Source organism: Passer montanus, unplaced genomic scaffold, assembly GCF_014805655.1.
Source record: "Passer montanus isolate IOZ18808 unplaced genomic scaffold, ASM1480565v1 scaffold101, whole genome shotgun sequence".
NCBI lineage: Eukaryota > Metazoa > Chordata > Aves > Passeriformes > Passeridae > Passer > Passer montanus.
The window spans coordinates 1,713,682-1,727,167 of NW_024356616.1; the positions used below are offsets into that span (position 1 = coordinate 1,713,682).

The 13,486-nt window shown below is 61.5% G+C and overlaps 3 protein-coding genes across 4 annotated transcripts; 2 read left to right on the top strand and 1 right to left on the bottom strand.

Moving 5' to 3' along the window:
- Positions 1-763: 763 nt before the first annotated feature.
- On the top strand, positions 764-6,053 carry PURB (purine rich element binding protein B). The gene is made up of 2 exons (XM_039715616.1): positions 764-1,651; positions 2,096-6,053. Exon 1 carries the CDS (start codon positions 764-766, stop codon positions 1,562-1,564), a length of 801 nt encoding a protein of 266 aa, XP_039571550.1. The 3' UTR covers positions 1,565-1,651; positions 2,096-6,053.
- Positions 3,331-8,249, bottom strand: LOC120505005 (collagen alpha-1(I) chain-like). 2 transcript variants are annotated; one of them, XM_039715080.1, is made up of 3 exons: positions 7,539-8,249; positions 6,547-7,458; positions 3,331-6,504 (listed from the first exon to the last, which is right to left on the bottom strand). In XM_039715080.1, exons 1-3 carry the CDS (start codon positions 7,750-7,752, stop codon positions 6,281-6,283), a joined length of 1,350 nt encoding a protein of 449 aa, XP_039571014.1. In that variant the 5' UTR covers positions 7,753-8,249; the 3' UTR covers positions 3,331-6,280. The 2 variants fall into 2 exon arrangements, with proteins under 2 accessions (XP_039571014.1, XP_039571004.1); XM_039715070.1 differs by having other exon boundaries at positions 3,331-7,458.
- A 134-nt stretch (positions 8,250-8,383) lies between these two features.
- Positions 8,384-12,833, top strand: LOC120505059 (histone H2A.V-like). Its single transcript, XM_039715231.1, has 5 exons — positions 8,384-8,587; positions 11,250-11,327; positions 11,996-12,109; positions 12,189-12,318; positions 12,515-12,833. The coding sequence occupies exons 1-5, from the start codon at positions 8,399-8,401 to the stop codon at positions 12,574-12,576; spliced, it is 573 nt and encodes a 190-aa protein (XP_039571165.1). The 5' UTR covers positions 8,384-8,398; the 3' UTR covers positions 12,577-12,833.
- The last annotated feature ends 653 nt before the right edge of the window (positions 12,834-13,486 follow it).

A 13,486-nucleotide genomic window follows, 5' to 3' on the forward strand; every position in this document is an offset into this window, starting at 1 on the left:
AGGGGCTGTTTGTCCCCTCGGGCTGTGCTGGCCTGTCCCACGGGGTCACCCCTGGGTGCCGATCCCGCCCTGCGCCTCCCTCGGGGGGACGGGGAGAGACCACCGGGGCCAGGGGCGGCCCAGGGTGTCCCGTGGGGGCGGCCACGGACCGGACTGGGGGAGTCCCCTCGGGCAGCTCAGCCCAGCCCGGGGGCCGGCCGGGTTCTGGAGGGTTCCAGCAGGTTCTGGAAGGTTCCGGCGGGTTCTGCCCTCCAGGCCCAGCTCAGGGTTCGGGTCGGAGGTTGCCCATCCAAAGTATGGCCCCAGTGCCGCTGACCAGCCATGATGTCATCCGTGATGTCACGCTGGCTGGCCATGACGTCATGCATCCCCAGCCAGAGGGGGCGGGGCTGTGAGCCTCACCGGCCAATGGGGGCGGTGAGAGACAGCTGGGGGTGGGGCTTCGGGCATGGCGGGCCAATGGGGGCTGCGGGAGGCTGTGACTGACAGCCGGGAAGGGCGGGAATCTGCTCAATGGGGGGAGGAGCTGGGGGCGGGGCTTATGGGACCAATAGGAGCTGCAGGCGCTCGTGACTGACAGCCGGGGTGGGCGGGGCCCTCGGCCGCATTGACCAATAGGAGCCGGCTGCGGCCGTGACTGACAGCCCGGCAGCGGAGCGCTGCGCTCAATGGAGGGGAGGGGGCTGCGGGGCGGGGCCCCGACCCAGCGACCAATGGGAGGCGTGGCGGCGCTGACTGACAGCTGGGGGCGCGACTCGGAGCGATGCCATTGGCGGGGAGGGGGGGGCTCCGGGGCGTGGCCTCCAAGAGCCGCCTGACGCTCTCCATGGCCGTGGCCGCCGAGTTCCGCGACTACCTGGGCGACTTCATCGAGCACTACGCGCAGCTGGGCCCGTCCAGCCCCGAGCAGCTGGCGCAGGCCGCGGGGCCGCCGGGCGAGGACGGCGCCGGGCCCCGCCGCGCCCTCAAGAGCGAGTTCCTGGTGCGGGAGAACCGCAAGTACTACATGGATCTGAAGGAGAACCAGCGCGGGCGCTTCCTGCGCATCCGCCAGACCGTGAACCGCGGCCCCGGCGGCCCGGGGGGGTTCGCGGGCGGCCCGCCGGGGCTGCAGAGCGGCCAGACCATCGCGCTGCCCGCGCAGGGCCTCATCGAGTTCCGCGACGCCCTGGCCAAGCTCATCGACGACTACGGCGGCGAGGAGGACGAGCTGGGCGGCCCCGGCGGCGGCGGCCCGGGCGGCGGGGGGCTCTACGGGGAGCTGCCCGAGGGCACGTCCATCACCGTGGACTCCAAGCGCTTCTTCTTCGACGTGGGCTGCAACAAGTACGGCGTGTTCCTGCGGGTCAGCGAGGTGAAGCCGTCCTACCGCAACGCCATCACCGTGCCCTACAAGGCCTGGGCCAAGTTCGGCGGCGCCTTCTGCCGCTACGCCGAGGAGATGCGCGACATCCAGGAGCGCCAGCGGGACAAGCTCTACGACCGGCGCGCCGGCCCGCCGGGACCCGGCAGCGGCAGCGGCGCCGGTGACGACTCCGACGGCGACGACGTGGACGACGACTGAGCCGATCGATCCCCCCAGCCCTCGACCCCGACGCCGGCCCCCCACCACCCCCCCCGAGCCCCGGGGCGAGCGGGTCCCCGATCCCCCCTCCCAGCGACGGGGCACGGGGCCGCGCCCCCCCCCCTCCTGCCGCCACCGGAGAGAGAGAAACCGGCCCGACCGTGCCGCTGCCCACCCCCGGCCCCTCCCCGGCTCCCACCGTGGGACCCCCGCACCCCAGGACTCGCTGCTTTGGGGGGGGACGGGGGTCACCCGCAGCCCCCTCCCCTCCCGGTGCCCCCCACCCAAACCAGCACGCCGGGGCCCCGGGGCCGAGCGGCGGCGGCAGCGCCGGGGGCGGGGGGGGCAGCGGAGGCACCTTGGACCAACGGCCGTTCCCTCGGCTTGTGATTTTCCCTTCATTTTCCTTTTTTTTTTTTTTTTTTTTTCCTATTTTTTTCTTTCCGCGTGTGTTTTTTGGGGCCCTCGACCCCGACGCCGGCCCCCCACCACCCCCCCCGAGCCCCGGGGCGAGCGGGTCCCCGATCCCCCCTCCCAGCGACGGGGCACGGGGGTCCCCTGAGCCCCCTCCCCACAACAGCGACGGGGCCGAGGGGTCCCTGAGCCCCCCTGCCCCCTCCCAGCGACGGGGTGAAGGGGTCTCCAAAGCCCCCCCGGGTCTCCGCTCCCAGCAACGGGACGAAGGGGTCCCCGAGCCCCCCCCAGCAGCGGTGGGGCACGGGGGTCCCCGAGCCCCCCGCGCCCCCCCCCTCCTGCCGCCACCGGAGAGAGAGAAACCGGCCCGACCGTGCCGCTGCCCACCCCCGGCCCCTCCCCGGCTCCCACCGTGGGACCCCCGCACCCCAGGACTCGCTGCTTTGGGGGGGGACGGGGGTCACCCGCAGCCCCCTCCCCTCCCGGTGCCCCCCACCCAAACCAGCACGCCGGGGCCCCGGGGCCGAGCGGCGGCGGCAGCGCCGGGGGCGGGGGGGGCAGCGGAGGCACCTTGGACCAACGGCCGTTCCCTCGGCTTGTGATTTTCCCTTCATTTTCCTTTTTTTTTTTTCTTTTTTTTCCTATTTTTCTCTTTCCACGAGTCTTTTTTGGGGGGGTTTCTTTTTGGTTTTTGGGTTTTTTTGGTGTTTTTTTGTTTTTTTTTCTTCCCGGGATGCAAACTCCAGGCGCCCGAACTGGAACCCGCCCCGAGCTGGCGGCTCCCTGACAATTAGGGAAGATTTCCTCGGTTTTGCCGATTTCTGACCGTTTTTCCCCCCCCCTCCCCGTTTCCCGCCGGGAAGGGGGAGGCGCCGGCACAAAGCACAAGGAAAAACTCGACGGGGCGAACCATCTTCCCCTTCTCTCCAAATAAGGCGCCTCCGGCCCCGTTTCACCAGGACCCGCCGGAATCCGCCCCTTGGCTTCACCCAAATTGGATTTTCCGGCCCCAAATCCGTGGCCACGCCCGGCCCCGGCACCTTGGGGGTGGATTTTGGAGGTTTATTGTTATTTTTTGCCTCCTTTTGTCTTTTTTTGCCCCCCTGGGCCCGGCCCTGGCGCCGCCTGGTCCCTCCAGCCACCTCCTATTAAACACATTTTTCCACTCTCAAATAGTCTTTTTTTTTTTTTTTTAATTCTTTTTCACTCCCTCAGCTCAGTCCTGCCCTGTACAGAATTCCGGTTTTTCACCCCGTTTTCCCATAACTCTGAACTCCATCGCTCTCATTCCAAAGTTTTGCCTCTTCTTCTCCAACGGTTTCACCACTTGTAGGACTTTCCTTTTTTTTTTTTTTTTTTTTTTTTTTTCCCTTTTAATCCATTTTTGGGAGCCCAATCAGCTGCCTCCTTAATTTATTACCACGGATCCGGCATCTCCCTCTCTCCATATTTATTGGGAAGTGAGGAACAGCCGCAGACCCCTGGGGGACCCCCCACGCCGCTGTCCATCTGTCCGTCCGTCCGTCCGGCCCCCTCCCGCCGCTCCCGCCGCTCCCGCTGCCGTCGCTCTTTTTAAAGGGATTTTTAAAAGCGAATTTCTTCCGTTTATCCCGTTTTTAAGCCTTCTCCGTCGCAAAGGACCCGGATCCCTCACTCACTCACTCGGGAGCAATAGTCCTTCCTCGATGGCCGATGTGTCCTGTACTGTATTTTGTACCCTCAGGCAGCTCTTTCCGGTGAATTCCTGCTGTATCCACCCATCCTCCTGGTCCTGTGTTCTTTGCCACGGAGAAAAACCATAAACCACGACGGCGACGACGGATTTGGGGGGAAGAAAACGCTCCCAGCTCCGCGGGACTCACCGGCGTCCAGCCGCGGGACCTCTCCTTTTATTTTTGAAGAGGATGAGATATATATATATATATATATATATAAAAATATATATATATTCCTTTGGGTTTCTTTCTTTTGGCTGAATTGCGGTGATTTAGCCTTATTTCTACTCTGGGAGAGCGGCAAAATCGCTGCCGGCCCGGCCCAGCTCTGGGGAGCTGGCTAGAAATACATGGAAGAGGAAAAAAAAAAAAAAAAAGGCAAAACCACCAAAATCCAGTAATAAACCCAAAAAAGCAGCTCCCGGCGTTGGCTCAGGGAGCCTTTCCCGGCCAGAGAAGCGCTGGATCCATGGACACAACCTCCCACAGCTCCATTTGGGTGGGAAGAGCAGAGCACATCGGGGGAAGACAGCGGAAAAAAACAGCCAAAATGAGATAAAATAGGGGAAAAAAGGGGATTTGAGGTGCCAGCTGGAGCGAGAGGAGCGGCCATGGGGGAGGGGATCTTGGGGGGCAGTTTTGGGGTTTTTTTTTCTCTTGGAGCCCCCCAGGAGGCGTTGGGTGTTTCCCAGGAAAGCGGGACAACGCCGGCATCTCCCCTGAACCCCCTTCCCATCTCTGTGTGTATAGACATGGCTGTGTGTACATAGCTCAGATTCGGTTGGGTTTTGGGTTGAATTCTGTAGAAAATGGGCAAATTGCTTTCTTTTTTTTTATTTTATTTTATTTTTAATCCACACATAGGGGGAAAATATCCCGAATTCCTGGTACTTCCAGCTTTGCTGCCCCAGAGGGGCTGATGGAGAACGCCATGATGGCTGTACAGACAGAACATTGGAAGTCTTGTACAAAGCCCCAAAACCCACTGGAAAATACCCCAAATGGCTGGGTCTGGAGCGGGTGGTGCTTCCAGGGCAAGTTCAAACAGCTTCAGTTCTTTTTGCCCTAAAAAATACAAAAGAAAATTCGGATTCTCCTGCCTTGTTTCCAGGCGATTTGGGGGCAGTGGGGGGTGGTTTGGGGGGGCCGTGCCAGTGGCGGCTCCTCACATCGGTGACAAAACCAACCCAGCCCCTCACTGGCCTCTCATAAAAAAAGCAAAAAGTGGGGAGAAAAAAAAAAAAAAACTGGAAAAGATTTTAACAAAGCAGCTGAGGGAGCACTGGGGCTATGCAGGGCGGTGCGCCACGGAGCTCGGCAGGTATTCCCAGTGGGAAATCCCAGCGGGCTCCGTGGATGCTCCCAGGTGTTCCTGCAGGGCGAGGCCATCGCCCTCCTCGCCCTCCTCATCCCCGCGGAGCCGGTAGAGCCAGCGGCGCCGGGGCTGGGCCGCGCCGAGCCGGGGCTGGGCGTTGGCGGGACGAGGCAGATCCGGGCGGGAGGAGCACGGAGCCTGCAGCCCCGGGGCTCTGGCCTGGGAGCAGACACGGGGCTGGGACGGCATCGCTGGGGAGAGCGCTGGATCCTCCTCCAAGAGCCACGCGCTCCCAGGGCTGGATGTGCTGCCAGCTGGGTCCTGCAAGAATTGTATCCTCTGAAAGATGGATCCTCAGAGTGCCCGATCCTCCTCGGAGAGCTGGGTCCTTCAAGAACTGGATCCTCCAAGAGCTGGGTCCTCTGAGCTCCAGATCCTTCTCTGAGTGCTAGATCCTCCTCCAGGAGCCAGATCCTCCTCCCAGTTGGATCCTCCAAGAGCTGGATCCTCTTGAGAGTTGGATCCTCCAAACACTAGACCCTCCTCTTCGAGCTGGGTTCTTCTCCAAGCAGCAGATCCTCCTCGGAGAGTTGGATCCTCACTGAGAACTGGATCCTGTGAATGTTGGATCCTCCTCCGAGCCCCGGATCCTCTGGGAGCAGCAGATCCCGGGAGCGCCGCCTCCCTCCCCGAGCGCTCGCCACGACGTCCCTTTGCCGAAAAGAGAGAGAAAAAAAAAAAAAAAGAAAGTTTTATTCCTGTTATTTTTTTAATGAAAGAAAAACAAAAACTAAAGCAAACCTGCACTTTAGGCGGCCGGGGGGGCCGGGGCCCCCGTGTCCCTTCCCTGCGGCCGGCGGGGCGGCTCCAGGGGCCGGAGGCAGGTCCTGGGTGTTACCACTAGCGCAGACGAGGCCGACGCGACGAACTCCTCCTGCTCCGAGCACTCCTGACGTAGCAGATTTTTGCAAATGGAGTTTTACAGTCTATATTTAAAGAATTGTATGTTTGTAACAAATAAAGTATGCGGAAAAGTGAATGAAAACCAGCCCGGGCCCGGCTTGCTCCTTGGGGGTGCCGTGGGGGGCCCTGGAGGGTGGGGAGGGCTGGGGTGGTCACCCTGCGGGGTTAGGGGGACGTGCAGGGTGTCCTGAAGGCACACACGGGGAATTGGGGTGTCCCGAGGGGATCCCCTGACCACGGGGAGCTGGGGGTGTGAGGTACCAGCGCGGTGGGCAGGGAGGAGGATTGGCGTGGCGTAGGCGTGTTGTGTCACAGCTCGGGCTGGTGTGTGCACAGTGCAACGTGTGTGTGTGGGCGTGTGCGAGGTGTGCACGCTATCACATCTCCGTGTGTAAGGTGTGTGTAAAGTGAGTGTATGGCAGCATGGCTGCCTGCTGTGTGTGTAAAGTGTGTGTAAGGCATTTGTGCCAGCACATGGCTGCCTGCTGTGGGTGTGTATGTGTAAAGTGTGTGTAAGGAGTGCGTACCATCACATGGCTGCCTGCTGTGTGTGTGTAAGGCATTTGTGCCATCACATGGCTGCCTGCTGTGTGCGTGTAAGGCATTTGTGCCACCGCATGGCTGCCTGCCGTGTGCGGGTGTAGGGCTGGCACGGTTCGGCGTGGCCCGTGCGCGCTGTGCGCACCATGTCTCAGGCAGGTGTGCGTGCACAGATGCGAAAGGCTGGCGTGCCACGCACACGGCTGCGCGGTTGGTGCGTGCCAGGTGCGGTGCCATCACAGCCGTGTCCCGCCGTGCCCGTGCCGTGTCCCCACCGGCGCTGCCGCAGCCCCCGCCCGCCGCGCTGCGGCTCCCTGCGGGCTCGGGCTCATCTGAGGACACGCGGGGACCCGCCTGCGCATGAGCCGCCGTCACCGCCATCGCCGTCACCGCCACCGGGGCCCGCCGCGACCCCCGAGCGCCCGCGGCTCCTCTGCATCCCGAGCCCCCGGGGACAGCCGGGGGAGCGGCTCCTCCGGCCCCATCCGCGGCCCCATCCCACCCCGCAGCTGCTCCGGCTCCCCCCGGCCGGCCTCGGGGGAGCTGGGGACAGCTGGAGGGGCCCCTGGATGGAGCCGGGGGGGCGCAGCCCGCGGCAGTTGCTGCCGGGGCAGGTGCGGCGCTCCCGGGGTGCCGGGAGCAGCTGCGGCGTGCGGGGTGCGGGCACCCCGAGCCTCCCCGGGGGATGCGCGGAGCCCCCCGCCCGGTGCTGGGGGGAAACTGACGGGGCAGGGCGGGCACCCCACAGTCGCCTCCGTCACCCTCCTCCTCTTCCTCGGGCTCCTCCCAGCCGTGCGGCCGGGGCAGGGAGGGGGGCCGCCTTGAGCCGCCCGGCAGCTGCAGCGGGGGCTGCGCGGGCCTGCCCCGTGCAGGGAAACTGGCACGGAGGGACAGCCGGGGGATCAGGAACGGGACCAGGAATGGGACCAGGAACAGGTGCCGCGCTCCAACTCAGCTCGCCCCGTTCCATTTGGCACAGAGGAACTCAGTTTTTATTCACATGTTTGCTCGGAAAAGGCGCGCTCTTCGCCGGCCCGCAGCGGGGCTGGGGCCGCGCTGAGCCCCCGGCGGCGCGGCGAGGAGCGGGTGCAGTGCGGGGCCGGGCACCGCGGCCGCTGCTCCAGGGAAACTGAGGCACGGCCGGCAGCACCCCCATGGCCGCGGGCAGAGGGGCTCGGGCTGTGCGGGACCGCCAGCTCCGAACGCTGCCCTGCCACCTGCCCGCGAACCCCCGGTGCCATTTACCAACTCAGCTCGCCCCGTTCCATTTGGCACAGAGGAACTCAGTTTTTATTCACATGTTTGCTCGGAAAAGGCGCGCTCTTCCCCCCAGCAGCGCCGTGAATTTTTGGGCTTTTTGGCCACACTCGACCCCTGCCGTCAGCACTGACAGACCCTGCGGTCTCTCAGGGTCCGGCGGCGGGCTCCGTGTTACCTCACGCCCGTGCCCTTCTCACTCATCCTACGGGGCAGCGCCGGGCTACGTCCGTACCGCCCCAGACACACGCACGGAGGGTCAGCGGCACCGGAGCTGGGTGTCCGCGGGCGGGCTCCCCTCTCAGCCCCAGGGAGGACCGGGCTACCGCAGGAGCGAAGCCCCGGAGCCGCCAAGCCCCGCGCTCCCCTCACGGCCCGGCCCCTCCTCTCCGGCTCCCTCACACAAACACGACAGGAGGCGGAGCCATAGAATGGGCGGGAAACAGTGTCCGTTTTCCATTGGCTCAGCCAGCTGTCTATCATCATAACTCCGCCCCTCATCGCGGTGATCGTTATTGCTATTCGCCGGGCGGTGACGTCAGCGACGCCGGCGCGCCCCGCCCTCACACCGCTGCGTGCCGTGTGCAAAGGCAACACAGCCGTTAAACGAGCCGCGGGGCGGAGCCAGCGATGGACGGCAAAAGAAGCGGCTCGCCCATTGGGCACTGCGGGATGTTCAAACTAGTATGGGAGGCGGTGATTGGCGGCGACGCGGCGCGGCCCGCCGCCCCCGCCCGGGCGGGTCATTGTCTGGCGGCTCCTGAGGCGGGTCGGGCGCGGCGGTGGCTTTGGGGTTCGGACGGCGGCGGCGGTACCATGGTGAGGGCAGGGGCAGCAGCGCGGCTCGGGACTCGGGGGGCCGGCCGGGACAGCGCGGCCGGGCCCCGTGGGGCCGCCAATGGGCGCCGCTGTCAGCCCAGGCCGGGCGGGGGGAGCGGGCCGGGCCCGGTCCGTGACCTTGGCTCCGGCCCGGCGCTCCCCCGGTGCCCCGTGCCCGCTGCCGCCTGGTTCCCGGGGAGGGGGTTTGCGCTGCCCTCCAACCCCGGCGCCGCCGGTGCCCCGCCGCGCTGTCAGAGCGCTGCGGTGCCGGCCGCTGTCCGCCCGGCCGCGGGTTGTGCCTGTTGCGGGGCGGTTGGACGGGAGGAAGCGGCTGTCGTGAGGGGAACGTCGGTCGAGCGGCCCCGAGCTGGCTCTGTCAACCGCCCGGCGCCTGCTCCGGGGCTACCCGGATACAAATCATCCCGCTTCCCGGGGAAACGGCCCGGTGCGGGGAAAAAACGGGGGTTTATTCTCCCCGGTGCCCCGGTCCTGTGGCCCCGTGGGGAGAATGGGGGGAGCCGGGTGCGGAGCTGTCAGCGCAGGCGGGCAGGGCGATGTGCGTTACGGGGTCCCGTGGATCCGCAGGATCGTGAGGGGGTTCCGAGGGTCCGCGGGAGCGTTCTGTGCTTCCACAGGTGAATTTGTGGGGGATTCGGGCGGTTCTGTCGTTCTCCGAGCATCCACTGGACAGGTTCTGTGGGTCCGCAGGGGGCTCGGGGGGTTCTGCGGATGCACAGGTGGGCTCGGCGGGGTCCGTGGGGGGCTCCGGAGCCGGCGGTGAGGCCCCGATCCCCCCGCGGTAATGCAAACACCGTTGGGTTATGCAACTGCTGCCGCCGCCAAGAACTTGTGCTCGGGGATGTCTGGGAATGTGCGGCACGAGATAAGGAGCTGCTGCTTGGAGGGGTTTTATCCTGTTTGAAGCAATAAGAGGAAAAAAAAAAAAAAAAAAAAAAAAGAAAGTTTTCTGTGAAGAGCCCGGCGGGTCAGAGGCAGGGAGGATTTAGCACGGGATTGCGCTCCCAGCGAGGTGGAGAGAAGGGATGGAGATGCCACAAGGTGGTCCCAACCAGGAGGGTGAGGAGAGAATTCCTCGGGATTGCCCCTCAGGAGGGAGGAGTCCAGGAGCCCTCACTCCCAGAGGGAGCTGGAGGCACCTGGGCTGGGGGAAATGGGGACAAACCTCGGGATTTCCACGGCGAGACCTTTCTTGCTCTTCGTAGTCAACCCCAAACCCCGTGAAGATGTCTCAGGCAGCTGGAAAACCTGCTGGGGCAGTGGGAAAGTTCACAGCTGGCTGATAAAAGCCCGCAGTGGGAACAGCCAGTGCTTTTCCCAACGCTGCTTTTTATTCCTAGAGCAAGGAAATATACACAAATCCCCCTTGCCTCCCCCTTTTTTCCCATAAATCTCCCTTTCCACCCCTGAAATCCACCCCCCAGCACGCCCTCCTTGAGCTGAGCAGTTTGGTGATGTTTTTTCCCGATGAAAGTAACTCCTACAGAGTGGATTTGCTGGGTCCCCCGTGGCCTCACCCAGCGCCCTCTGCTTGCTTTAATCACCTCGGGATTCATTAATGCCCCCTCGTGACTAGTTTTTTTTCCAATGTTTGCACTGAACATTGTGTTAACTCCCACCTGGCTGGGATGGGACCCCAATCTTGGACATTCCCAGGTGAACCAGTGTCTTATTTTTAGGGTTAATGTGCTCCACTTGCTCTCCTGGCATGTCTGAATCCTTTCAGCTCCCTCACCATGGGCCAAAATTCCTCCTTTTTAGAGGGGATAGGGACTGTGGGATCAATATATTCTAGAAAAACAGGGATTGTGAGTATCCAGGGTTTTTTCAGGCTCCCATCTCCCTCTGCTGTTGTTTCTTGTCTTTCTGTGGGCTGGAAAACTTTGTTTTGGGGATTCTTATCCCTGTTTATTTTTACCTGGAGCAGATTTCGGGTTGCTGACGTCTTTCCCACGGGGAGGGTGCAGCTCCCTCTACTTTCCTGCGTCACCCACAGCTCTCACCTTCATTAGGAACAGCTCTCATTAGTGGTTAATGACGTCATGGGGTCTTCCCATGTCCCTGGAATCCGTGGATTTCCTGGCAGCGGATGGGAGAGCCCAGCAAACTTGTGTTCCCTCTTCCTCGTTACTCAGCAACTCCCAAACTCTTGGCTTTGGCATTTCCACCCCTTCCAACGTGGTTTGCATTAAATCCACCATTTCTGGTGGATTTATCCAGGGGCTCCTGGTAATTCCCACTCTGGAGCAGGAGGGGAATTGCCCCTGGATCCCACAGGATTCCATTCCCATGTGCAGGAACAGTGCCCTGCCCAGTGTGTGGAGAAATCAAATCTGAAAACAAACTGGGCTCACTGGGAAAAAACCCCTCAACAATGGGATTTTTGGGCTGTTTTCCCCCCATTTGGCATTTTCTGGAAAACACTGGGAACAGTGGCAGCAGGATGAGACCCCTGGGCGAGGAGCAGCTGCTGCACCCTGAAAACCTCCCTTGTTTATCCCCTCGAGTCCGCGTGGTTCGCGAGGCCCCGAGTTGCCAGGGGAGCTGCAGCTTATCCTGCAGCAGGTCCCTCTGGCTTAGAATTAACGAGATTGTTTGGATTCAGGGGCTGATTAGATTAATTAACGGGCCCTTTCTCCCCCAGGCTGGCGGCAAGGCGGGCAAGGACAGCGGCAAGGCCAAGGCCAAGGCCGTGTCGCGCTCCCAGAGGGCCGGGCTGCAGGTATGGCTCAGGGAGTGCTGGGCACCCCCAAACCCCTGCTTTGGGGTCAAAACGGGGTGTTTTGGCACTGGGAGGTGTAGGGAGCCATGAGGGGGTTTGCTGTCAGGTGGGACGGAGAGGATGGGAGGATTAATTGGGTGAAGTTATATATATATATATAAAAAATATATATCTAAAAATTTTTAATAATTAAAAATTATTTTAAAATAATTTAAAAATTAAAAATAATAATTTAAAAATTATTAAAAATGTATATATTTTAAATATATATATTTAAAAATATATATATTAAAAAATTAAATATATATATTTATATTTTGTATAATATAATTATAAATATATTATATATAAACATATAAATATATATAAAATATATTTTATATTATATAATACAGTTATATTTTCTAAGTAGTAATTATAATTAAAATGCAATTATTTTATGCTATACCAGATATAACGACATTTTACTAAATGACATTTTTATGATATATATGTCATAACAATATAATGAATTATTATAATTTACGTTAATATTGATATTAATTGGTAATGAATAAATTGGATAGCGATCTGTTTGGCTAGCTGCAGCCCAAATCAGCCCTGCACGGTGTACGTGTGCACACTGGGCGGGCTGTAGGTGCTAACGAGGCTGTTAATTACCCCCCCAGTTCCCAGTGGGCCGCATCCACAGGCACCTGAAGACCCGGACCACCAGCCACGGGCGCGTGGGAGCCACGGCGGCCGTGTACAGCGCGGCCATCCTCGAGTACCTGACCGCTGAGGTAGGACCCCCTCCCTCCCTCCCCCTGCAGCCCCCCAGCCCTGCCCCGGCCGTTCCCACCTCCTCCTGTCACCCTGCAGGTGCTGGAGCTGGCCGGGAACGCTTCCAAGGATCTCAAAGTGAAGCGGATCACGCCCCGGCACCTGCAGCTGGCCATCCGCGGCGACGAGGAGCTGGACTCGCTGATCAAAGCCACCATCGCTGGAGGAGGTGGGGCTGCTTCCCCTGCTCCACCTGGCCTGGGGAACGTGGGAATGCAAGCAGGAATTTGGCACGAGCACGTGGGCTGATTGCATCAGTTCACACTGAGGGGATCCGCCTGGCGCTCGCAAAATGGGGGATTTTGGAGTTTCTTGGCAATTCTGCAGGTGGTTTGACAGGGTTTCTCCCCCTCCTCTCTCTGCAGGTGTCATCCCCCACATCCACAAGTCTCTGATTGGAAAGAAGGGACAGCAGAAGACGGCGTAGAGGGAGCACAGCACCGGATCCCCCCGTCACCGTACTGTACCTGGCACAGGAACATCTCGGGGATACGAGGGATTTTTTAAAGGAATAGTTGACAGGAAGAGCATAGAGGATCGGCTGTAGAGGGAGCTTTGGGATGGGGTTAGGTTCTGAGTAGGACACACCGCGGGCTGTGGGGCGGCAGCTGGGGGTGGGCAAGTGGCTCGGCTGCCCGCACGTTTTATACAAAAGTGGAACCCATAAACCATTTTTTACAAAAATCCGCACCGGCTCCAGTGCTGAGGGGGGAAGGGGCGTTGGGAGGGGGCGTCGGGACCCCCCCGGTACCGAGGGATAAGCACCGCCCACTATGCAAATGTTGGGTGGGTGGGGCGTGCCGCAAGGCCCCGCCTCCCGGGAGCACATGGCCGGCTCTGTCCGTCTGTCCAGCCGGGGAGGTGTCAGTCTGTCCTGGCCCAACACAGGAGTGTCTGTGTGTCCGTCCATCCCCGGGCTCAGGGGGACAGACAGCAGGCAGCAAATGGATGCCGGGAGTGTGCATGTCAGACAGTTCTGGCTGTGTGGGGGCTGCGTCTGTGTGTCTGTCTGTCTGTCTGTGGCTGTCAGGCTCTGTCACTCCTGGGCGTCCCTCTGTCCCGGCCACGCGTGTCCTGCCCAAGCTCCCGCCGAGCCCTGGCCGCAGCAGCTCGACGCGGGGGTGCTCCGAGCCGGGCCCGGAGGCGGTGGCGGGGGAAACCGCAGCCGGGCCGGCTCCTGCACTGGCAACACCGGGCGCCGGTTGCATCAGGGGTCAAGTGGCGCTAACGGCTGAGGGCACCCTCAGGGCCGTGCCCGAGCTCAGGCGCGCCCCGCCGGACCGCAGTGCTTGGGACAGCCGCGGGAGCGGTTGCGGCCGGGGCAGGGGCCAGGGCGG

What these genes read in the sequence shown, in the direction of transcription:
- LOC120505005 (XM_039715070.1), bottom strand. Translation starts at nt 7,752, where the DNA reads ATGGCACCGGGGGTTCGCGGGCAGGTGGCAGGGCAGCGTTCGGAGCTG. An exon ending in AGCCCCGCTGCGGGCCGGCG is followed by an intron (nt 7,459 to 7,538) that starts AAGAGCGCGCCT and finishes CGAGCTGAGTTG; the next exon opens with GAGCGCGGCACCTGTTCCTG.
- PURB (XM_039715616.1), top strand. Translation starts at nt 764, where the DNA reads ATGCCATTGGCGGGGAGGGGGGGGCTCCGGGGCGTGGCCTCCAAGAGC.
- LOC120505059 (XM_039715231.1), top strand. Translation starts at nt 8,399, where the DNA reads ATGGACGGCAAAAGAAGCGGCTCGCCCATTGGGCACTGCGGGATGTTC. An exon ending in ACGGCGGCGGCGGTACCATG is followed by an intron (nt 8,588 to 11,249) that starts GTGAGGGCAGGG and finishes TTTCTCCCCCAG; the next exon opens with GCTGGCGGCAAGGCGGGCAA. An exon ending in AGCCACCATCGCTGGAGGAG is followed by an intron (nt 12,319 to 12,514) that starts GTGGGGCTGCTT and finishes CTCTCTCTGCAG; the next exon opens with GTGTCATCCCCCACATCCAC.